Source organism: Erpetoichthys calabaricus, chromosome 7 (genome assembly GCF_900747795.2).
Source record: "Erpetoichthys calabaricus chromosome 7, fErpCal1.3, whole genome shotgun sequence".
NCBI lineage: Eukaryota > Metazoa > Chordata > Cladistia > Polypteriformes > Polypteridae > Erpetoichthys > Erpetoichthys calabaricus.
Genome location: NC_041400.2, coordinates 40,487,826 through 40,513,746, shown reverse-complemented (window position 1 = coordinate 40,513,746; position 25,921 = coordinate 40,487,826). Strand labels below are relative to the sequence as shown.

The 25,921-nt window shown below is 36.7% G+C and overlaps 1 protein-coding gene across 2 annotated transcripts in view; it reads left to right on the top strand.

The window, feature by feature from the left end:
• LOC114654330 (myosin-IIIb) overlaps positions 1-25,921 on the top strand; it is a 174,038-nt gene that overhangs the window by 44,005 nt on the left and 104,112 nt on the right. For both annotated transcript variants that reach the window (XM_028804811.2, XM_051929489.1), the window contains exon 4: positions 12,557-12,659. In XM_028804811.2, the coding sequence (XP_028660644.1) occupies positions 12,557-12,659 (103 nt within the window). The remainder of the gene's footprint in view (positions 1-12,556; positions 12,660-25,921) is intronic.

Here is a 25,921-nt window from a genome sequence, read left to right as displayed (position 1 = left end):
AAACCAGAGTTTTCAAATTCCGTTTTACTGAAGGACAAAAAATAGAACTTTATATAGTATACCCAGCCTGGGCTGGAATATAGCAACAAACTACTACTGCCACACTTTATTTACAAACGAGGCACACAGGTACCTTTCTGTTCACCACAACTATATACTGTATATATATATTCTGCAGATTTATATTCTATTTTTATTTTAATCAGCTTTTATCCGGTTGGACATTGCAGTTGGTTAGGAAAGACATTAGCAACCACAGTACTGTTATCAGCATTGAGAGAAATAATTAAATCAGAATATAAAGTCGAGGACAGTGTTAGATACAGTACAGGCAAGAATTTGTTGCTAAGTAAAAGTACATTTTTAAGGATTACATTTTCATGAAATGTTCTCAGTCCACAAAGGCTTTGGTGTGTGTGTGGGTGTGGGAGAGTTTCAGCTGTTTTTGCTCATTTATGTAGCTCATGATTTGTTTAGGAGGTGAATTTCTAAGATCCTCAGGCAGAATTAAATCTCTTTTGAGAAGCACAAGATCTATCAAAAAGGTTCTCTTTTTCAAACAAACTCAACAAAAGTCTGATTTCTCTATTTTTAACGCTTTCTAAAACTTTTGTTAGTATGCCCCAGGAATGAAGTCATAAATGTACAAACAGTTTTCACAGAATTATTATTCATACTACAGAAAGAGCAAAAAATGCTTCTTGCACTTTCCCAGTCAATTTGCAATGGAACAGCAATGTCCAGACATTATCTGGTCAATGCAACCTATGTAGTTGCAACATGCTTAAAGATCGTACAATATTTGTCAACTTTAGTTCCTCTGAGAAGAGGAACTAAATGAATGTCTGCTAACCTCACACATACTGTATGAGAAAAGCATGGGTTTAAAAAGATAGCAACCAAAACCTGAGACATAAGTTCATGCAATTTAACTTTTCCAAACTCTTTCCTTCTACTTATGTATAATTTTTTCTCAGGTTCTGTAACCTTCAGCTGTTGTAGTTTTAAGCTGCTTTATGTCCGACCTCAGTAAGCTTCAAGATCAAGTCAGTCCAGGTCTGTGACTGTAGTACTCTCTGCTATCTCACCAGGCTGTGCTCTTCTTACATTATAGCATGGCGTACAACTGTAGCCCCTCCAGGTTGCATGGCTTCCACAGCAGCATGGTAAAAAATAAAGTAAATCAGCAAAGTAGCTAAAAGCTTCAGTGAAATATAAATGAGAAAGCTAAATATAATTAGGGGTCAGTATCAATAGTGACAATAATGCATAAATCTAAAAGAAAAATTAACATACATAGAAAACAAATTTAAAGAAAATACATAAGATACTATGCTATTTCTTGAAATACACTAAGCAAATAGACTAGCAATAGGCAAGCAAGTGGATATAATTAGTGCATATAAATACATACATGAATGAAATAAATGCTTTTATACAAAGCCCCCTATTTTAAAAGAAGGCAGGCACCGCTTCACCAAAGACGTAAGACAGACCAGTGGCACTTACATCTCACATCATGAAGACCTTTGAGAGGCTGGCAATGGATTATATGATTTCTGCTGTGGTAGACCACTTGAACCCACTGCAGTTTGTCTAACTGACTAAGATTAGAGTGGAGGATGCAATTATCTGTCTGCTCCACAAGACTTATTCTCACCTGGAGAAAGCTTGTAGCTCATTTGCCTTATCTCTACATTCATAGTATAAGTCAGGATTTATTTACTCATTTTTTGTGATCGGAGTCTGGAGTACAAGATTCAGGGCAGGTGACATCTACATGTGTGTTGCTCAGTCTTTAATAGTCTTTAATATGAAAGTATATGTCTTGAAAGACTGCCATAGATATGTTTGTGAAACTGTAAATGTACTTAACAATAAAGCTGTTTCTGTCAGACATCTTGTAAGGAAGGAGTGGTCATTTAGTTGGAATGAGTCATATCAAGGTAGGAATTGAAAAGGTTAATATGTGACTACAGTTCCATTATAATTGGAGGATGATTGGAGATTAGGATAGCTTCATAATTATTACACCTAACAATGAAGGCATAATCAGTTTAAGAGACTTTAGCACTAAAGAGGCAGATGTGCAAGTGGTGGAAAATATCTTTGTGTTGCATATTTTATAAGTCTTCAATAAATCATGGATTGCTAATGCAGTCATATAAAATAATTACCTGTATTAATAATCACCATTTGGGTCAAAAATCCGCTTTAAGTGCATATGCAAATGCATATGTTGGGGAAGGAAGGCACTTAAACTCAGACTAATTGCAAATGAGAGTATTCAGGTAAGATACAAGCACCTGCTCTGTACTATATTTCAGCTACAGCCTCATAGTGAACTCAATGATCAACTGTAAATTGAGAATCTAAAAAAAGAATGGTCTTGGCTATCAAGGTGCCTGTTCCTCTGTAAATTGAAATTTACAATTGAATGTCTGTCATGTCCATCTTCAGTCTAAAGTGGCATCCAGTGTGTAAGTGAGTATATTGTAGAGGATCGATAGCTCCCTTAGATTATTGAAGTTAGAAAGAGTGTCACAGGACTTAATCACAAAGTAAATCAAAATAACTTAAGTACAGTTAGCCACTGGATCTGATATATGGTTTAATTTCAGGTATGTTAAATACTGTAAATTAGCCGACACCCGCCGTAGCATATGGCGGTATAAGAATAGGAACGGAAAACGGTGAGAAAGGAATTCAGAAATCAAGAAGAAACAAATACTTCTTGAAATACACAGTTGTGAATAGATGTTGCCATGTATTGATAGTACTCCTGACTTGTTGTGATAACTCGACTTGCGTTGGAAAGAACAACAGGAAGAACGTCTCCAAATCTGTCCCAATGTGATGCAACGAAATCTGCTGCCGTATGTCATAGTGAGAGTGCATTGCCTTTGTCAACCGTTTGTGTCAAGAAATAACCCACTGATAGAAACGGGCAGTTGCCGGATCCCGGAATAGAGATGACGTTGTACAAAAACCTTTTCGACAGAGAAGATACTGTCGTTCATTTTATAACAAAGGCTTGGGAAACAACTGCTGCAGTATAATGAAAATACGAAGGAGCGAAACCAATAGCAAGGAGCAAAACCAATGCCAATGATTGACAGAGTACCTTTCTGTAGCAGGCTACGGAAAAGACTCCCAGGCGCACACATGATTGAAGTGAAAGGTCACGCGGTCAGGCTAGATATAGGGCGGTGACGTGACACCAATGAGATCATGAGAGAGGAGCGGGGAACGCGGTAGTCCGAAGGAGGAATAGGAATTGAGAAAAGTGGCGTGGGGGTGTATGGGAGGCCTCAGGCAGCATGGAGAAGGGTTTGGAAGAGCAGGAATAGGAATCGAGAAATGGCGTGTCGGCTGCATGTGGGCGGGACCGGTTTTGAAGAGGAGCTGCAGGCAGCGTGGGGAAAGGTTTAGAAGAGGATGAATAGCAGTCGAGAAATGCCGTGTTGGCTGCGTGTGGGTCAGGACCACTTTTGAACAAGAAGCACGATGAACCAGAAGAGAAATATATATATGAGAGAGTGGAAATTTGTATGGCCGTTTAAACTTGAAATGGAAAGCTCCTGCTTCTTGTGATTCAAAGGGCTTTTAAAATCTCCAACAAATTATATAGTTTCAAAACTAAAATTAAAAAAATATATCTGGATTCAATATTTGGATAATTTTACTAACCAAATAAACCTGATAGAATCAAGTGTGTCTTCTTATGTTACATTTTCACGTTTTATTCTTCTTTTGGAATTTACAAATGTAAAAATGTAAAAAAAAAAAATTGAGATATATAATATACACACACACACACACAGGCAGTCCCCGGGTTACATACAAGATAGGGACTGTAGGTTTGTACTTAAGTTGAATTTGTATGTAAGTCGGAACAGGTACATTATTTTAATAAATACTATTGTTGACCAACTGTAACCAAGTGCTGTGCCAATGAATGATGGAGTTTCACCTCTCTCTGACCTTTTTATTATTTCTACTTTATTTTCAATGGTGATGGTTTTTCTCTTCTTTACTGTATCACCAGCACTTGCATCAGATTTGTGTTTCAGAGACATTCTTGAAGGGTGAAGACAAAAGGTTAAGATGAGCTCTTTGCACAGCACTGTACAGCTATCACAGCAGGCAGGCATCACTTGTCAGCATGTCTGGTGTACTGACAAGAGACAACTTTCTGCTATGTATGTAACAGTACAAGCAGGCTTGCTATTGAGAATGAATGGAAGTAGCAAGGGCGGTTCACTACCCACCCACCACACGGTCACCTCCACTACAGTATGCAGCCTGCAGCGTGCATCTGCCCACCGAGAACGAACACGGTGCGGCCAAAGGTGTGTAGTAAATCGCCCACCACCGCCCCCATTCGACAGGCAGCCACCCGAAGCACACTACAATGCTACCCCCACCGCCCCGTTCACCCTCAATGGCCTCCGTTCAGCCACAACTGGGTCACCGCTTGCAGCATTACCAGCCGCCCACCGAAAATGATTCGGGGGAGCCGTGAGTAGTGGGCAGGCAGTGAAACGCCCTACACCGCTCCATCCAGCCTGCGTCCAGTCAGGAGCAGTAGCTGCGGCGGCGTAGTGGGCAGACAGCGAACTGCCCCATTAAGCCTCCATCCTGCACACGAGCGATAGCTGTGGTCCCAGTAACTATGGACCACGGGTCACCGCTCACTTGCCGCCAGGAGCTGCCCGAGGGACACAGGGACACTATACTGCGTGAGCAGTGAAATTGCACCTCTCCAGCCACTACTTTCAGCGTCATCTGGCCAAAGATGACGGAGCAGCAGTTAATGAGGCGCATGCGTCACAGCTGCGGCCTTGTTCGTAAGTCGTAGGTCAGATGTCCGTAACCTGGGGACTACCCGTATATATAAATTGTTTTTATATTGTGTATATATATATATAATATAATATAATATAATGTAGAGATAGAGATATATAGATAGATATTAGCACTTCCACTTTTTCAGTCCCAACTCCAAGTTTAAGCTGGATAAAATCACCATGCATTGAAAGCTTTCCATATTGTAAGAACTGAAGTTGCTGCCTTTGGAGGTTAATATAAATAAATATTTGCAAATAAAAGAAATAATGGTATTACTCTTAACACTGTGCTGCACAGTGTCATTGTGGATAGAGTGGTCTTTCTTGCTTGTTTTCATTAAATTTTTAAAGTACAACTTAGTAAGATAATGTCAGAATATCTATGCTAATTGGAGGTATATTTATTAATTTCTAAAAGGATTTACATGTTCTCAAGAGTTCTCCCCCCCCCCCCCCCCATGAGTCCAGTGATTTTTCTTAGACTAGAGCATGTCCACTTAAAGCCAACATCACTGTACATATTTACAAATACAGTTAAAACGCAAAATAACACGGAGTAAAACACAAACCACAAAATTAAACACATAATATATGCATATTGTCTAAGTTTTAATTTTTTTTATTTATTAATAATTTAAATTATAAAAACTGAATTCCGGAATGCAGGTGGTGCAGATGAATGTCTACATCTCTGTTAAGTCTGCTGTCTTAACAGGCCTTGTGTGCCACTAAAAGCCTAGCCAAATGTACAATGCCTATTCTGTCTGACATGAATAAACGTCAGCCTGGGGGACTGTTTTGGGACAAGTGTTAAAGGACAAATCACACGAGAAGAATTCTGAGCACAATACTACCTAACAGCTTAATACTGGGTAGGCAGAAATTCACCAAATAATAGTCACACTTTGAGGTAGTAAGACTTTTGATTGGAGTTCGGCAACTTGTTCCACCAGCTAAGAAATGCACATTAAAAGAGTCTGGACTGAGATTTGATACCACACATAAATGACATCAATAGACCTGAGTGCTTGAGTAGGAGCACAGGACCTCACAAATTTCTCCTTATACATACAGTAGGTGCTGACCCATTGACTACATTGATAGCAAACATCTAGGATTTGAACCCAATACATGCCACTACAGAAAGCCAGTGTAGTGATCTGAAAAGAAGAGTCACATGTGCCCACCTTGGGTGGCTGAACACCAGACATACTGCTGCATTCTGAATAATCTGCAGCTGCTTGGTGAAAATATCGGTCTATTAATTAATTGTTGAGCTATGGCCGGTTGATAACTGAGGAGAGGAAAACAAAACCTCCAGTTAGTAGCGTCCCTGGAGAGAGTAAACCAAACCTCTGTTGTATCCATGGTTAATTATAACTGTGAAAGTCAGTATCCTGGAGACCTTGGCAAACTGGTTTCCCTTCTGCTCCAAGCCATTTTACAGTATATGTTATGCTGGGCTTAAAGAATCCATTCATTGATTTCAAGGCTTCCAGTATCTGAAATGTCTTTCCGTGAACAGGAAAACAGCTTTGTAATCCAACAGCGACAACCGAGTAACAAATTAGAATAGATAGATACAACTTTATTTGTCCTCCAGGTTAATTTTGACTCTTTACATAAGCTCAATAAATAAATAAATGATATTGTTATATGACAAACAACGACTCCCTTTTAAATGTATATGAGAAAGACTAAAAAGAAAGAACTTTCTGACTTTGCATGAGTTGGCAGTTGCAGTCCCAGGCAGGTGAGTTAACATTGGTTTAAATGAGCCTCAATAGCCTTTCTTGACATACTTCTTCTGTATAATTTGTTGGCTGAATTACTCAGTGCTGATACGTCAGAAACAGGATGTGCAGCATTTTTCATAATGATAGTAAAGGAGACAATGAAAACAAAACTACAACCTTCAGTTTGTTAAGAATGTGTCTCATAATTGAGCCTGCTGTTTTAATTAGCTTGTTGATTCAGTGGGCTTCCCTTGAAGTGATGTCTCTTAAGAAAAGAGTCTATTGTTTCCTTTCTTATATAAATACAAAGAAGAGAAACGGAATAGAGAAAAGTTAGCAATGGTTCATCTTATTGAAATACTTGTATTTTTGTAAATATGACCAACAAAATCAGATACAATATGTACATCTAATGAGCATCTCTAGTCAGGATATGCAAGACTAAAGTAGTAAGTATAGATAAAATATGTACATCTAATGAGCATCTCTAGTCAGGATTTGCAAGACTAAAGTAGTAAGTATTCAGCATGGATTTAAAAGCTGAGGCTAAAGGGACATCTCATATATAATCAGGGATATCATTCCACATCTTTGTTGCCCTGTATGTAAAAGCTCACCGTTATTTTATTAATCCTTGGAATCTTTAGTAGGCTGGTATGTTGATAAACAGGGCCTTAAGCATTTAAGGCTTTACACGTAAGAAAGAGAATTTTGAAATTGGGTCTAAACTTTACTGGAGGTGAGTGTAAAGACCGGAGAACAGGAATGATTTGGTCATACTTTCTTAGCTGTTGTAGCACTTTTTGCAGTAGAATTTTGAATTAACTTAGAACTGCATAAAGAATGTGTTCTAAAAGACATGATCTTGTCAAAGATAATGTCTAAGTTGCTGATTTAGTAAAACTGTTAGTCCAATGGAGTTAAAAATTGGCAGCGATATTGTCCCGGCCTGCATCATTCCCTCCATTAACTAACATTTCAGTTCTTTCTGTATTGAGATACAAGTACCGGTAGTTATCATCCATCCTCTCAAAATAATAATAATAATACATTTTATTTAATAGGTGCCTTTCTTGGCACTAAAGGTCACGTTACTATGAATTAAACAACAGTAAAAAAGATATAAACAAATATGACAATAAAGTCAAATGGCAATAAAGGTAAAGAAGCAGTAACAAACATCAAATGTAACTAACTGGCTGTAACAGTGAAAAACTCATAATTGGTTTGCCAGTTTGAAAATATGTTTTGAGGACAGTGTTAAATTCAGTTTTTGAGCCAAACTGATAGATATGAGAGGACGAGAATTACAGGGTTTAGGGGCACTATGGAAAAAATGCTTTAGCTCCCATAGAATAATGAGTGAGCCAGAGGGAGTGTAAGTCTGTAGGAGATCAGTAAGGTAGGGAGGAGCAATAGTATAGAGAGCTTTAAATGTTAAGAGCAGTATTTTGTATTGTATTCAGTAGTAAACAGGTAGGCAGTGATGTTGGGAGAGAATAGGTGTAATATGTTCAGTGGATTTAGAACAGATAATTATCCTAGCATAAGAATTTTGTATAAGTTGTAAGTGATGGATAAGTTTTTTAGGGATGTCAAATAGAATAGCATTACAGTAATCTATACATGAAGTGACTAAGGCATTAACCAGTAATTCAGTGCTGTGTTGTGTAAGAACTGGACAAAGTCATCCATGCCTTTATGTCTTGGAGACATAACAGAAGTGGATTTAGTGGAGAGATAAAGCTGTGTGTCATCAGCATAACAATGAAATGTAATACCATGATGTTGAAAGGTATTACTTATTGGGAAGATGTAGATGAGAAAAAGACACGGTTCCAAAACAGAGCCCTGTGGAATTCCTTGAGTAACGACTGCATTATCCAACTTAAAACCCTCTTCTTGAACAAACTGCCTCCTTTCAGTGAGGTAAGAAGGAAACCATTGATGGACAAGACCACAGACTCCAAAACTAGCTAGATGTTTTAAAAGTATCTGATGTGATGTGGTATCAAGTGCAGAGATGAGATCAAGAAGTACAAGAACTGATAAAAGTCCCATGTCAGTTGCCCAGAGAAAATCATTTGTGATTTTGACCAGGGCAGTTTCTGTGCTGTGTTTAGGATGAAAGCCAGACTGAAACTGTTCAAAAAGGTTATTTTTTGAAAGGTGGAACTGAAGTTTAGAAGCAACTATCTTTTTCGAGTATTTTTGATATGATTGGAAGATTTGAAATAGGCTGGTAGTTATTAAGGATATTAGGGTCTAAGCCAAGTTTTTTCAGGATTGGAGTAATTGAAGCCATTTTTAATGAGAAGGGGACCATTCCAGTAGTAAGGGAAGAGTTAATTATAGTAGTTATCATGAGGGAGATATTTGATAAACAGGACTTAACAAGGCTTGTAGGGATAGGATCCATTTGGCAAGTGGAAGAATTAGATTTTGTTATAAACTCCGAGATATCATTTTTAGCTGGTGGACTGAACTCTGAGAATAAGGTGATGGATAAGGGAATATGGATGATAGTTGGAAGTGTGACATTTTCTGCAGAAATAGAAGAAGCAAGTTGCTGGTGGATTTTTTTCAATTTTTGAGTTGAAGAAATCCAAAAAAGTACAGCAATGTTCAACAGTGAGGTTATGGTGAATGCCATTTTTTGGTGGTGAAATTAGCCTGTTCATTGTGGAAAACAGAGCTCTAGTATTTTTTCCTCCTGTATAAATAATGTTAGAATAGTATATAGTTTTGGCTGCAAAGAGAGCATTTTTGCAGTTTAATATACAGTATAATCTGAATACATTTACTTATGTACAACAAGACCCGTCTTTTTAGCTAGATGCTCCAATTGTCTGCCCATCATGGCCTTGAGTTGACAGAGTTCAGGTGTGAACCAGGGAGCAGTGTGAACAAATGAAACAGTATCTGTTTTTAATGGGACAGAAGTATGAAACAGTATACAGTAATTCACAATAGCGATTAGTAATGTACTGGTTATTTGATTTTGTGTTAGGCTTGTACTAGCACCAGAATAGCCTTATGTCCGTACAATAGGAATTCTTTTTACTGATTTAGTACTGAATTATAGTGTCATGTGTATGGTATATTTTTTATAATCAAACTTTTAACCCTTTAACACTGTCTAGGGAAACTAGTGTAGGTGACAAATATTGTACATTTTCTGATTTAACCGCCAGTGAGTTAAAAATATCAGATAGTTTCATGAGCAAAAGATGTGTATGTTAGCAGGAAAAACAAGCAGTTATAATTAGCGGAAGAATTCAGTACAAGGATTAAAAAAAGCCCCACAGGACACGCAAAGATAGCAAAAGCAAAAGAAAAATGTTGCCAATAAACATCAGGTTAAGTTTCAAATAAGTGTCAAATAGTGAGATTCAGTCATATTTTCCACTACAGTAACAGCTTTACTTGAAAATAAACCTGTGTTGGAAAAAACAGTTAAAGAATAAACAACACTTAAATGTATAATAAGATACCTGTTTTGTGGCTCAAAGAAAAACTAAACCTTATATGCTAATAATTGTCACTCTTGGATCCCTGTTAGCTAGAGAGTATCTTGAATACATCCATCTTAATGCTGAATATAGTATGTGTTTTTTTTCATCATGACTAACTAAATATGAAGGGCAATTCTTTGATCTCTAAGTTTGTTTTAGCTAAAGAATGTTTTCCCAAATCTACAAATATTATTTGGGGTCATAGTCAAACAATACCCATAGTAATTTAACGTTTTACAAATGTTTAGCTATGTACAAAATGCACCCAGCAGAGATCACTTGCGACTAAGGTAGAAATTAACATAGCAGTGATTCTGTCATTGACCTTTGTAGAATACCTCTTTTGACTTCAGTTCTAAAAATGCTCTTCATACTTTTATGTTATCTTGTATGTGACAGAGTGCTGCTCCTTAAATCCCAGCATCTGGTAGGTAAATGATTGGCCTCAATTGTGCTATCTTATCAAAAGCCTTTTGAAAGTTAAGATATCCATCCATCCATTATCCAACCCGTTATATCCCAACTACAGGGTCACGGGGGTCCGCTGGAGCCAATCCCAGCCAACACAGGGCGCAAGGCAAGAAACAAGCCCCGGGCAGGGTGCCAGCCCACTGCAGGGCACACACCCACACCAAGCACACAGTAGGGACAATTTAGAATCGCCATTGCACCTAACCTGCATGTCTTTGGACTGTGGGAGGAAACCCACGCAGACACGGGGAGAACATGCAAACTCCACGCAGGGCGGACCCGGGAAGTGAACCCGGGACTCCTAACTGCGAGGCAGCAGCGCTAAGTTAAGATATTGTATGTAATATTGTATGCCACATTTTAAAGAAATGCTTAATTGCTTCCTCTTAAAGCCCCATTTTATAACATTTTGCATTATTTTTCATTTGTAGACTTTATGTAATCTTTGAGAATTGAGGACAGTCTGACATGCTCCCTTGACATCTAGATGGACAGTTTGAAATATCCTGTGTTTCAGTCAGACTAGTCTGCAACTTGCTTGGACAAATTCAAATGGGTTTGATTTTACCCAAAGCGTGGCTGGTGGTGGGGCTTTTTTGTGTGAAAGAGCTGAAAACCAAAGAGTACTCACACATACATTCAAGCAGCGGAAAGGAATGAAGAAAAGGAAGGAGAAGAATGACTCGTCTGTTTGCTGTGTCATGTTTGTCATACCACAACAAAAATGAAAAGCAAGGAAAAAAAGTCCCAAATTATGGATGGACTTCCCATACATGGAAAGCATTTGCACAGGCACTGGTGCTGTCAGGCAGCACCTCCATTAGCTGATGAAATTTAAAACTGAAAATTTAAATACTGTTTTGAAAAGACATCATAGAGTTATGAAGTTTGTCATCCGTTTGTTTTCCTAATCATATAGTTTGACATCCTCAAGACAACATGATCTAGCAACTATAACCTTTTAAGTCTGAACTGCTCTCTGACTATAAGTCATCAAATGTGCCAGTGGCATATTAGTGAAACACAATCATCCAAATCCTTACCCCTTGACATTTCTCTGCTCTATAGCAAAAAATGTATTAGCAGATGCTCAGTCTTGTCTTTTAATTGCTTTCATTAATTGTCAAGTGATGCATATCCACGTAACTGCTCTGAAGTTAACTGGGTTGGCCCAATTAGATTTTCATATAGTAGTACACTTTCTAGCATTTAGATACTGGAAGTTCCCCATGTATTGAGCAATGTCATAAAATGCTTATGGAAAGAGTGTTGTTTTTTTTTTTTTTTTTTTTTTTTTACCATTTTTTTCCCTTGATCACTAAATGGTAAATCTAATGTTATTTATTTCAGTAATGCCACTTACCGGTAGTTATTTATAGTCTCAAAATGGTTAAGTATTTGTTGGTTATGAATAATTGCATGTCAGTGAACTCTTTACAGGCGAAAACCACAAACATGTGAATTAAGGGTTATTTCATTTTCTTTTCATTTCCTTAACAAGCTTGAGTTGTATCTTGATTAAAAATATTACTACTACCACCGGTACTAATACTGCTACTACTACAGTAGACTTAATGCAGTAGTAATGGGGAAAATGAAAGGTTATCCTTTTCATTATTAACAATGTTCATTTAATTTTGTATTTTGGCATTTCTCCTTTACTTTAAGTGTTGCTTTCCTATTATTCACAGGCTGTATGTTCAGTTCTTGTGGGTGGTATTTGTAGAACTTACACAATTTGATTTTTCATAAAGTAAGGTTAGAAAAACCTGTCACACAGTACAGTATTAACAGTCACTCTTTGATTTATTTCAGAATAACCTTAATATTCAATTATGCATCGTATATATATTTTTATCTCTTCAGAGCCATTTGCTTAATGCTTGTTTTTTGTAAGACATTTTTGCCATGTGTTGAAACTATAGGAACATTTCATGATTGCAGACAAAATTAAGTGTAACCTCTTGTCTTGTGCTTATTGCAGTGGAGAAAGTGGAGCAGGAAAGACTGAAAGCACTAAACTGCTTCTAAGGCAGATCATGGAATTGTGCAAAGCAAACTCGCAGCTTGAGCGGCAGATACTGCAGGTAGGTACAGAGAGGAATGTGTTTGTTGTGAATAAAATAAATGCTGAACTAAAAAGCTACTAAACTAAAAAGTAAAATTTAAAAGTCTTACCTGTTTTCCTTTCTAATGTACACTCTTGTTAGGCACATTAAAATAGAAAGGGATGCCTTTAGATTTGTGAATTGTTGATGTATTTTCTCTGAATATATATTTATGTCATGATGCATAACTTCAAACGTAAAAACTGCATTTTACAATGTCATAGTTAAAAACTTTGTCCTAATAGGTTTGAAGTGACAGCAGTAACTTTCATAGAGAGCAGATTCTAACTGAAACGATGTTTTAAAAAAAAATTTTTTTCCTGTATAGTTAGTTGATTGTGGATGTCTTTATGGCTTTATGGTTGTTCATATGTCTTAAACAAAAATATTGAAAGAAAAAAACAATGGAGAAGTAAAAACAGTGTCTCAATTTAAAAATTCTCAAATTAAAATTGTTGGCTGCAACTGACCATGATGGATAAGCGGGTTATCGTGGTTCTTATTGCAAATGAAAGCATCTGAAAACTCTTTAAGCTGCAGGTAATGCAGCTATGAGGTTGTGTTTAGTGTAATGTAAATAATACGTTTATTCACTGTATGCCTGTATGACTTACAAAGTTACTCTTAAATAGCAGCTTTACTCTTTGATTCATTACCTTTACTGTCATAAAGATCCTTTAAATTGCTTGTTTTGACTTCAAACAGCAGGAATGGTTAACGTATGTGTAGAAGTTCATGCAAGACACTGATGTAACTAGGGACATGTTCCCATCCGCTTGTGTGCCTCAGGTGGCATTTCAGTAACTGCATTTGGGATTTGTTGTACTATCAAGAAAGAGGAAAGCATTTAATATGTGCAAATTGAAGTAAATTCTCTTAAGGTAAATTTGAAACAGTTAATTATTCAGTAATGAAAATCGCACAAAATGTTGACATTTAAATGGACACTTTTGAAATTCTCCCAATACTTTTAAATTAGTTTTTTTTTTCTTTCAAATTTTAACCATTTATATAGCCATTATATGTGAGGTATCTAAATGGAATTTTAACTTTTGTGACAGATTTGATTTTTTGAGTAATATATGTACCGAGTTTCAACAAAATTTGGCCATTGGGGTGGTTTCCACCTTGCATATGAATACTCAAATAAAATTATTCATGCATTAGTTTTGTTTTGAGAGCCACATTCTCTGTAACGTGTAGAGGATGGAACATAACTTCATTATAAAACACCAGAACATTTCATAAAGGAAGTATTGGGCAAATTAAATAACTTGATCTATCTAATTTACAGCCGTACAATTCTTTTTTTATTTTGTATAAAATTACAAAACTGTGTGCTAGTTTTCATGGGCCTCACCTGGTGTGGGAAATCACCTTGTGTGACATTTAGTTCAGTAACATTTTCCTGAACTAAACAAGTCAGCCTCTATCAATTTTTTTTTTCTAGTGATGCTCCAAAAAATCAGTTGCTGATCTAAAACCAGATGACCCCCCACCACCAAATGACTCCAATGGTGATTGGTACATTTATCAATCTCAAATAACATTTTTTTTTTTAAATATTCTTGACCAGAAGACAGACTTGGTTAAATGCTAATTAAGAGTGCCAAAGCAAAATCTGTCCTTTCTATCATCAAAACATTAATGCTAAGCAGAAATTTTAAGACAAAAACAAAGCAAAGGCTTCAATAACAGAGTATTTCATATCAAAGCACACATTTGTTTTTATTTGTGGTTTTGGATGACCGGGAAATGTACAGCACCAACCTTTAAACCAAAATGTGCAGCCTCTGTCATCTCTAGGTAGCATATCCACAGCAACCCGAAACAAATATGGCAAAACCCATAATTAAACGATAATGGCATTTTAGAGAGACAAACAATACTTATGAACACAAAATATATTTCCTAAGTCATAATTTAAATGCCAAAATTGGATACTTTATGAATAAAAAAGTTTTATAGAAAAGTAAAAAGAAATGAAACAGATGCCAAAAAAGGTCAGAAAAATGTAAAAATAATTCTGTATCATAACAGTGGGGGTGATTGTGGCCGGGGCCACTTTTTGCTAATTACATTGTGTTTTGTTATAATTTATAGAGCAAGAATCATACCAAGTTTTGACATTGTGTGTTGGTCAAGTGTGCATTTGAGAGTTCCATTGCACTTGTTCACATGACAGTAAATCTGAATTAAAAGGATTACACTACATTACATTTTTTTGTCAAAACAGGTAGATTTTTGAAGGAGCCATGGCCACTTGAATGCTAGTACTAAGGCAGTTCTGAACCCATATCATTTTGTCATTTTCAACCAGGTGCCGGAAACACCTGCAGGGTCGCACTACTTTTGCAACAGGAACACTAGGCTAGAACACTTGTATTGACCTATGATGCACTTCCCATGCTGCCACCTATTGGGCTTTCATAATTAGACTTGCACAGTACCCACACCCCTTTTTGAAAAGGCAACATAGAACTGTTTAATACTACTGAGGAAAATGTGCTTCCGTTTTTAGATAAGGTGGTGTTCCCACCACCTGCAATAACCCTCCGTGGTCTCATACTTTCTCTCAGGTTAAGGTTTGATGCACCTTTTGTCCACTGGACCTCCCGCTCCCTAGCATACTGGTATAAAACTGTGCCATGCCTTGACACTTTTACATTCTGTGGTACTCGGACGGGGCTCATGCCTGGCCGGGACGCCCAGGAAGGCAGGAGGAGGGCTCATTCCTCCTCCAGACCGTGAGGGGGCGTCTGCCCTGGTTGTATTGCGGGCCACGGGTACAGAGCTTGGAAGCCCAACCCTGTAGGGGCCCGTGGTCACCGCCAGGGAGCGTCCCCCTGCCTGAAGGACCCTGGACCCCAGTACTTCCGCCACACCAGGAAGTGCTGGGGGGAAGAAGAGTGCTTCCGGGAGGACAGCCGGCATTTCCGCCACACTGGGGCGTGTCCATGGGATTGCCGGTGCACACCTGGAGCACATCCAGGTATGGATAAAAGGTCAGGTTGAAGCAGGACAAGGTGTTAGAAAGAGAGAAGGAGGCGGTCCGAAGAGGCAGAGTGGTTGGCCTGGACTTTGGGGAAGATTGGGGTTTGTGGCACAATAATTGTAAATAGTAGGGTAAATAAACGTGTGTTGGGTGACATGAGTGTGTCTGCCTGTCTGTGTCCGGGCCAGTCTCCACAATTCACTTAACATTTTACACTTGCCACGAAAAAGGTTTGAACTCTACAAATGATTTTAACTTCAGTTGGTTTGAAGTTATTAACATAGCTGTCACCTTTTATACAGGCACACTATATAAAATCTTTCTGTCTACCTATCTGCCTAGCTATTAATCCTGCCATTCTTGCTGTGAGTGCTTTTTAAATAACTTTCCAATCTGCATTGCCCTCCTTCCACTACATTTATTTGCTAAATCTTAAGTATCATGTGTAAACCATATTGAAATAAAAGAAAAACTGAATTACAAATGCTTTTAATGAACATGTTACTGAGGGTATGGTTAGTAAAAGAATAGTAAGTCAAGTTAGAAATATTTTTATTTTTTTATTTCTTAAACATATGTTTTTTATTTAGAGAATGATTCAAAGGATGTGTGAATTGAAGAGACCACATTAAAGTCAAGAAAAACTTTTTGTTTTTTTTGGTAAAACTTAATTTTTGCTTTTATGCATGGTTGTTCTGGCTTAATTAATGGAAAGTGAAAATAAACTTAAAAATAAAGTTCCCAATGGTAAAAGTGTAAGTGTAAATTAAGCCATATACGTTTTTTCTATTTTGTTAATTATGCTTAATTGTGGAATTTTCTGCTATAGTAGTAAACTTTTTAATCTTTTTTTGTGGCATAATGGCTTTTCAGTGATGATATACTGTATTTCTCTCACTCCAGAGCTCTAAAAATGCTCATCAGTTAATACATAAATAGACTGCTATATCACAACGGTCTGTGCGTTTTCCACAACATTATGTTCACTTTTAAGTCCCATTGACCTCCGTTCATTTTACTTTGTTTAAAAAGTCTGTTTAAATGTTTAAACTCTGCTTTTAATGTAAAGTAAATTTTGTAGCTTGAAAAACACTTCTGTTTGATCATCCTTGCCACACAACTGATTGCTCCCACTTTTTCAGGGGAATTGCACTTTGACATTTTCAAAATAAATAAGGAGCAGACCATTTTTTTGCTTCTTTCCTTACTTTACCGATCTGTGTAATATTTTATTGGCAGATGTTGTACTTGGTTTTATTCTAACTAAGAAGCTGAAAACAATTTTGAAATCTCAGTAAATATTTTAAACATTGCAGTAATATGAACGAAGACTTTAAAATCAAACTTGAGAAATGGCAGGTATCACAAAGCATCACGAGACAGTCTTCAGACTCCAACTGAGGTACATATTCTGTAGTAAAAAGTAATAAAGTATCTCTTCAAATCTTACAAGTTGCCCTTATCCATTTGAGCTGAAACTTGAAAACTAATATTAAAAAGAATCTACAAACTGAAAACTTAAAGCTATGTAATAACATTTATTTGTATAGCACGTTTTCATACAAATGTAGCTCAAAGAGCTTTACAAGATGAAGAAAGAAAAAAGAAAAAATATAAAAATTAGGCAATACTAATTAACAAAGAATAAAAGTAAGGTCCGATGGTCAGGGTGGACAGAAAAAGCAAAAAAAAAAAAAAAAAACTCCAGAGTGCTGGAGAGAAAAAAACAAAACAAAATCTGCAGAGGTTCCAAGTCCATGAGATCGCACAGCCTCAACTAGGCATTCTACCTAACATAAATGATCTAAATCAGTCCTCATGGTTTTCCGGCATGGATTAGTTGCAATCGATTGATGTCTTTTTTGGGTAGATGTGTGTGTTGCAGTAATCTAGTCAACCTAAAACAAAAGCGTGAACTAATTTTTCTGCATCTTGCAAAGTTATAAGGGGTCTAATTTTTGCTGCACAGCATTTAAGTGGAAAAAATGCTTTACTAGTTATCTGATTAATATGTGATTTAAAATTTAGGTCAGAGTCAATAATTACCCCTAAATTTTTTACCTCTGTTTTAACTTTCAAGCCTAATGGATCAAGTTTATTTCTAATACCCTCATATATCCATTTTTGCCAGTCACTAAGGTTTCCAATTTCTCCTTATTTAGTTTGAAAAAATTACTACTTATCCACTCAGAAACACAAGTAAGACATTGTGTCAGTGAGACGAGAGTCGGAGTCATCAGGCACTATTGATGAAGACTCAGGATAGATCCTTGTGGAACACCATATAAAATATCATGTGTCTTTGAAGTATAATTACCACAACTAACAAATAATTTTCTACCTGTCAAGTAAGACTCAAACCAATTTAAGACACTGCCAGAGAGGGTCACCCACTGACTAATAAAAGTATTGTGATCAATGGTATCAAATGCAGCACTCGGATCTAAGAGGATGAGAACAGATAAATGGTCTCTGTCTGCATTTACCCACAAGTCATTTACTACTTTAACGAGTGCAGTTTCTCTACTGTGATTTGTTCTAAAACCTGACTAAAACTTAGAACAGCATGATTATTCAAGTGATCATTTAGCTGCATAATGACTGCCTTTTCTAAGATATTGCTTAAGAAAGGCAGGTTAGAAATAGGTCTAAAATTTTCAAAAACAGGAGTAGAGATTAACAACAGCAGTCTTAAGACAGTCTGGGAAGACCCCCATATCTAATGATGAACTTACTATGTCAAGAACACTCTGTTAGCACATCAGCAACTTCTTTGAAAAAAACTTGTTGGTATTGGGTCAAGGAAGCAAGTGGAGGATCTCAGTTGAGAAATTGTTTCATATAAATCGGGTAAATCTATTCTGGTGAAAGAATTTAACTTGCTTAAAATGGAATACAGTAATCCCTCCTCGATCGCGGGGGTTGCGTTCCAGAACCCCACCGCGAAAGGTGAAAATCCACGAAGTAGAAACCATATGTTTATATGGTTATTTTTATATTGTCATGCTTGGGTCACAGATTTGCACAGAAACACAGAAGGTTGTAGAGAGACAGGAACTTTATTCAAACACTGCAAACAAACATTTGTCTCTTTTTCAAAAGTTTAAACTGTGCTCCATGACAAGACAGAGATGACAGTTCCGTCTCACAATTAAAAGAATGCAAACATATCTTCCCCTTCAAAGGAGTGCACGTCAGGAGCAGAGAATGTCAGAGAGAGAGAGAGAGAGAAAAACGCAAACAATCAGAAATCAATAGGGCTGTTTGGCTTTAAAGTATGAGAAGCACCGCCGGACAACGCAGCTGCTAGGAAGGGAGCAATGTAAAGGTAGTCTTTCAGCATTTTTTTAGAGGAGCGTCCGTATCGTCTAGTGGTGCGAACAGCCCCTCTGCTCACACCACCTCCGTCAGGAGCAGAGAATGTCAGAGAGAGTGAGAGAGACAGAGAAAAACAAACAATTAAAAATCAATACGTGCTGTTTGATCTTTTAAGTATGTGAAGCACCATGCAGGAAGCATATCGCTTGACAAAGCAGCCACATTTAAGCCCAGCAAGGAAGATAGCAATATGAAGGTAATCTTTCAGTGTTTTTTGAGGAGCGGCCGTATCTTCTAGGGGTGCGAACAGCCCCCGTGCTCACAATATATTTGAGGAGTTTTATTTAATATGTAATACGCGCTCTGGTTGGGTAGCTTCTCAGCCATCTGCCAATAGCGTCCCTTGTATGAAATCAACTGGGCAAACCAAATGAGGAAGCTTGTACCAGAAATTAAAAGACCCATTGTCCGCAGAAATCCGCGAACCAGCAAAAATTCTGCGATATATATTTAAATATACTTACATATAAAATCCGCGATAGAGTGAAGCTGCGAAAGTCGAAGCGCGATATAGTGAGGGATTACTGTACAGGGGTTTAAGAGGATCAGTATTGGGGGATGTCAGTGTCAATTTATTTATATAGCACATTTAAAACAACATAGGAATGCTGTGGCCAAAGTGCTTTACAATAAAAGAAGAAAAAAACGTACAATTAACATATGTAACATAAACAGAAAGAAATAAAATAAATGAAACATGAAATAAATAATAAATAGAAGTAAGATTACATAATCGCAATGAGGAAACCATCAGTATTACTGAAGGTCATGGAAAGTAAGTGAATAGAAATGAGTCTTTAATCTGGTTTTGAACAGTTCAATTGTAGACGACTCCTTTATGTAATGAGGTAAAGAGTTCCACAGGCGAGGAGCAGCAGCAGCAAAAGCCCTGCCCCCCCTTAGTTTTACAGTTGGTACGAGAGACATCTGACCAGAATATCTAAGCACTCTAGATGGCTGCTGTACTATATTATTTCTAATATCATTCATTTTGTGATTAATAAATGTAACAAAAGCCTCAAAAGTTTCACTGGACATTTTTTGGAGGCATTCCATTGAGTGACCTGGGTTTAGCAAACAATCAATAGTGGAGAATAAAACTCTTGGATTACTAGCATTATTATTTATAATTTTAGAGAAATAGCTCAACCTCTCAAGACAGACTATGTTGTTGTATTCTGTTATTTTAGCCTTCAATATCTCGTAGTGGGTAATTAATTTAGTTTTTCACCATATACGCTCAGCTCTCTGGCATGCTTTCTTTAAAATGGGTACTCATTGGGTCTTCCATGGTGTAACAGTGTTGGAGGATTTTTTAACTGTCTTTTCAGGAATGACTATGTCAGCGGCAGCTCTTGCTAAATAAAACTAATAAAATGTGATACTGTGTTGAAATTTTGAACATTTCTGTAAGGTAGAAAAATAATTTTTTTACTAGTTTATATTAAACCTCACAACATCATTGAGTGCTGACTTGATGCAGATTTAAAAAAAAAAAAAAAAAAAAAAAAATTTTTAACTGGATTCTGACACCCAGTTTTAGGTACCTGGGACATCAAATATTTCACCATAATCTTATTTTGTACTGACTGACAATCTTAACCTTTAGAACAAATGACATTTAGGATGTTTTTATGGGTTGTGAACAAACAAACCACCTTAAATGAAGAGTAAAATGTCAAGTCAATTGTGGTTCAACACTGATCCAAAAGACATGGAAAGGTAACATTTTTCATAAGTGGTACAAATTATAGGATTTTTTTTTTTTTTTAACTCCTCTTTAATTTATTTCAGTCATAAGGTTTCATCCTAAACAGATGAAAAAGAGTTCTTTTCGGGATTTACATCACAAAATTGTCATTTTTGGCCTGAAATGTTGTTAGGGTTTAATTTGAGATCATTTGAACACTGGATCTCAGACAAGCCACATGTGTCTACAGATTTTTCTCATATGGTTTATTCTTGCATCCACTTTCCATGGTCTAGATTACATCTGTATCTGACAAACATTCTTTCACATAATGTTGATGGACATGTCTCTTTTCTGAAGTGCTGAAAAATTTTGTGTAAAAGTTTATATGATTGAAGTGAATATTTGTCATGCTGTGCAAATAGGAATACTTATAGTATAAAAAACATCTCCAGTTTCATAGGCTTTGTTGAAAATGAATGTGCTGTCTGACAAAATTTTGAGGTAATCTGTAGCCTTAAGGGTGATAACTAAAATAGTTGGAGACCATCATGTCAGACTTTGGGTTTAATAATTTGTCAGCAGCCATACCATCTGTGCTTCAGAACAGGTCATCCACCTGAAGCTAAGCATGTTCGAGCCCAGCCAGTAATTGGATGGGAGACCATCTAGGAAAAGCTAGGGTTGCTACTGGAAGAGGTGTTGGTGAGGCTAGCAGGGAGTGCCTACTCTGTTGTCTGTGTGTGGATCCCAGTGCCTCAGCACAGTGGCAATGGCACTGTGCTGTAAATATGGTGCTCTCCTTCAGATGAGACATAAAACAGGTCCTGACTGAGTGTGGTCATTAACTATCACTGGGCATCTTTTGAAACGAATAGGGTTTATTCCTATATCTGGGCTAAATTGCCCATCATAGCCTCACCAATTCTGGTCTCCTAATCATTATTATAATATTATTATTAAGAAGGAAATAGTCATGGTACATGAGAACTCTTAAAGCAGAAAATTATTAAAAAAAAAAAAAAGTCCAAAAATATTTAACATTATTTGAATATAGCTGTATCTCATAAAGCCTGTCACATTTAGCTTTGCAGATTTCCACTGATTAAATCTAATTTTATTCAGATTTATGATAATGGAGCATTAAGTTGGGGAACTAAGAGACCCATGAAAATGTGCAATTCAAATGTCAAAGGCTTTGGTGGCAATAGGTATGGTTAAAAATGTCAAATTTGTATCAGTGTCATTTTGGAAGATGTCAAAAAATGGATTTCTTTGGCCTTAATATCTGCAATAGTTAGCAAAAAGAAAGAAAGCATAATGAATTTTATTTCTGTATTCATTATTGTCCAGTTTGGCTACTGCCACCTGCTGTAAAAGCAAACTGTAGTGTATATTGAAATGTGTTGAGATAAGATTACTGACTGCAGCCTTTTCTCCATTGATGAGCTGTACTATGCCACACCAATAAAGCACATAAATAATTTCAAACCACTTCCACCCAGACCACTTCAAGTAAGTGTAGATAAAATATATTATAAAAATTATATGCTTTACTTGCTTGTATATTGTCCTGCTGTGTCTGCTTGCCTATTGTGTTAATACTATTTTACCAAATGTTATATATGCTTGTGGTGGAATTCTTACGTGACTCTAAACAAAGTGACTATGATTCTTATGTTACAAATTGCAAGTTAATTGACACCTGTTTAGTGATTATTTAACAAAGTTGAATTATATTTCCAGCTCTTGCAGGTGCTGTCTGAGATTGCACAATTCAATGAACACTGTTGTTTTGTTTCGTAGCAGTCTTGTTTATTGTACTTCAGAAATGATAAAAGCTAATCTTTAAAATAGTTCTGATTACTAGCAGTCTTATTTGGATTACTTTTTGAATTACTGGAATTGTAATATAAAATCAGTCTGTGTGTGTGTATTTATCTATATATAACCTGATTATTTATAAGCCAGAGTATGAACTCATACTGAATTTTATCAAGATACTACTGCAGTACACCCCCAGTTTGACTTCGGCTTACCAGTGAAACCTTTTCTAGCATCTTTCTTGCACTCCTCGCTTTCTGTTTATTGGAAATACAGTTTAAGACAGCATATTTAAATGTAATACCATACTGACTATGTTGTGTCTTCACAATATCTAACAAAAGGAAAAAAGACCTAGTTGTAGTTTTTAATCTTTCCTCAGTTATTTTATTGGAGGTGCCTGATCCAGATTGTTGCTTTGTCAAGAGTTTATCTTTTTAAATGTTGGTGTATAGTAGACTGTTTGATAGAGAGCATCACTACACACAAAAGTCTGTACTGCTCTGTCGGTGGGTGCAGCTCTTTGTGAAGGCAGTAAGTACATTGTAAACATGTACTTATGATTCAAATGAGAAGGCACTGTCATTGTTTCAGTGACCTAAGCACGCCATTCCCAGTTAACTGCATATGGTGTTATGTGTTCAAAGTGTGACTGCCAGGTTATTTTCTAGACCAGGGTTGTGCCGGGGGTCTGGCTGGCTCCTAACCCGCTAGCATAGGGCACAAGGCAAGAACAAACTATGGACAGTGTACCAATCCATCAGTGTTGAATACACACACATCCCCACACACACCAAAATACACTAGAGTCAATTTAGATTTGCCAGTCTATCTAATCTGCATGTCTTCCGACAGTGGGTGGAAACGGGAGCAGCTGAAAGAAACCCATGCAGACACAACACAGGGATAACATGCAAACTCCACACAGGGAGAACAAAGGACATGAACCCTGGTCTCCTTACTGTGAGGTGGCAGCACTTCCACTACACCACCATGCCTCCTTATATGTGTTTGTCATATGGTTTAGTTTAGGACGTTTAGGCTGCATTGTTTTTTGGAATTGTATAAAAGCACAAAGTTTACAGCGCACACGCAAAATCATGACTGCCCTTTTAAAATCTTTATAAGTTTTACTCCAGATTTCAACAAAATTGATTTTACAAGGATTGTTGTGAATTCAATCCAGCTTAAAACAAGTCCTGTTTTCCATTTTTATGCCACGTTGTTGGAGTTTGGAAAAAAAAAAAATAATGCAATGGAAAACCTTTTAATAGATGTCTTTTCAAACTCCCTTTCATAACCTTTCAAATGAGGAGGGTATTAAGTAAAAAAAAAAACTTGATCTGCAAACAAGTAACCTTGGCGATTTTTAGTTTCTCAATTCTCATTGGTGTATTGTATATTTTTTCTTTTCTATTTTGTCCTTGGATCAGTAGATATCTTTTCACGTGTTTTGTGTTATAGTTTTTCATCATTCCTGTCAGCTTTAAGCAATTTATATGGAGATTCATAATACACTGTCTCTGATCTTGTTTGCTTACAATTCTTTCTTGATTTTTTGACAAAAAGGTTTAGTGATGCTTCTTGTGCCGTTTATCTCTTAGAATAATGGTATATACACTGGATTTGTTACTTGCACGAATACTTTTTGTTGATGCTATCCTCTGTAAGTAGTGTGAGTTTCAAATATGTAGGGGTGCGGTTTCCAAAAATGGATATGCAAATAATTACCGCCGTCCTGTCATCAAAGCATTCCTTTAGCACATCCCAGCCTTTACTATTTAGTTCCAAGTTGTAATACACTGGAATTCAACATAAACACACAGAATTATTTTAATGCTGTGCATGCATATTTAGTTTGTCTCAGTTTTCCTTTTTTTTTTTGCCGAAACAATCTGTAGACCTCAGACTTTTAATCTGTTTTTGTACAGGTGAAATTTTGAAGTGATAACTTTGTAAAATTGTTCAACAGAACAGTTATCACTCACCCTGGCTTTGCCATTTAAAAAAAAAGAAAAAAATAATGAAAAGTGACAAAAGACTGGTGATGTTGGGCTTTCAAAAAGACTTCAGTACAATGCCTTAATACAGTCAAGCACAGTCCAGTCATGCAACCGTACTTGTAAACCGTGGCAGCAGGACCTTTCAGTGTTGAAATCTTAAAATGAATAGCATCATAGGCTAAATTGCTATTAAATATGTCACCAAGAGTAAGTACATTTTTTCATTTAATTCAGGAACTATCACTGACAAATAACAGATGCATGCCATTAAGACTGGAAGTACCCATGGTTACAAACTACTTGGAGCTGCTTATGGCATACATGGTCTTTCGTAATTTTAGCAGATGGTTAGAGGAAGACATGGGTCTGTAAACACACAACACTGACATAAATGCACTAGTCTCACAAAAGTCTCAAAATGGCATACCTATGTGAAGTCTCAAAAAAATAGCATATGAATAATGCATAAACCTTCTCCTTGACAAATTAACAGGAAATCAAAATGCACTAAAAATGGTATTCCATGAACAATATGTAAAACAAAGAGACTTGTTTATATTCCAGGATACCTTTTTCTGTTTCTGAGATAGCAAGTGCATAAGCATATACAGTAAATGCTTTCTGTTTAAAATTGTGAAAGCAGAATGCTGTACACATTCTCCATTTTAATTGCACCCAATTCCAAAGGTGCCATCAAAAAATAATGGAGGAATATGTAAAAGTAATTCAAGTAGCATCAACATAGCCACGCTAATTACAACACATGCAATCCAAGCTCTCACAGGACAAAGGAAATACTGTACTATAAACATGTACACCTGGGAAGGCAAGTACGGTTGATGAATGGGTGGAAATATTAGCAATATGCTTAACAAGTGGTGCACTAGGTCTTTCTAGGACACATTTTCTGTCTAGTGGTCAGTTTCTGTTAAGTACAAAATAACATAAAAATTATTTCTTATACGTGTTGTTCCGAGTTTAAAAGTCAATTCACCTCACGCCTTGCTTACTTATATCACTTTTCTGAACATGAGCGTTCCCTTGAAAATAATTAAGCCGGCCAGCACAAAGTGTTTATTGCTACCACTTTTGATCATCTATAGGTCTTGAAAGCACAATCATTTTTTTAAGGTTGTTTAGAATTGAGCAGCTGTTAAATTGTCCATCAGTCTATAAATTGGTTACTATGAATGTTTACCAACTGCATATCTACTTGAAATATGAAAGAAATGTAAAAAAATGCATTAAACTTAAATACTCTCCCAAATGAAAGGGCAGTAAAGAAAAACACACTGAAAGAAATACAAATAGAGATTGAAATGTGTATTTATTGTGTATTTTGCAGATTAAC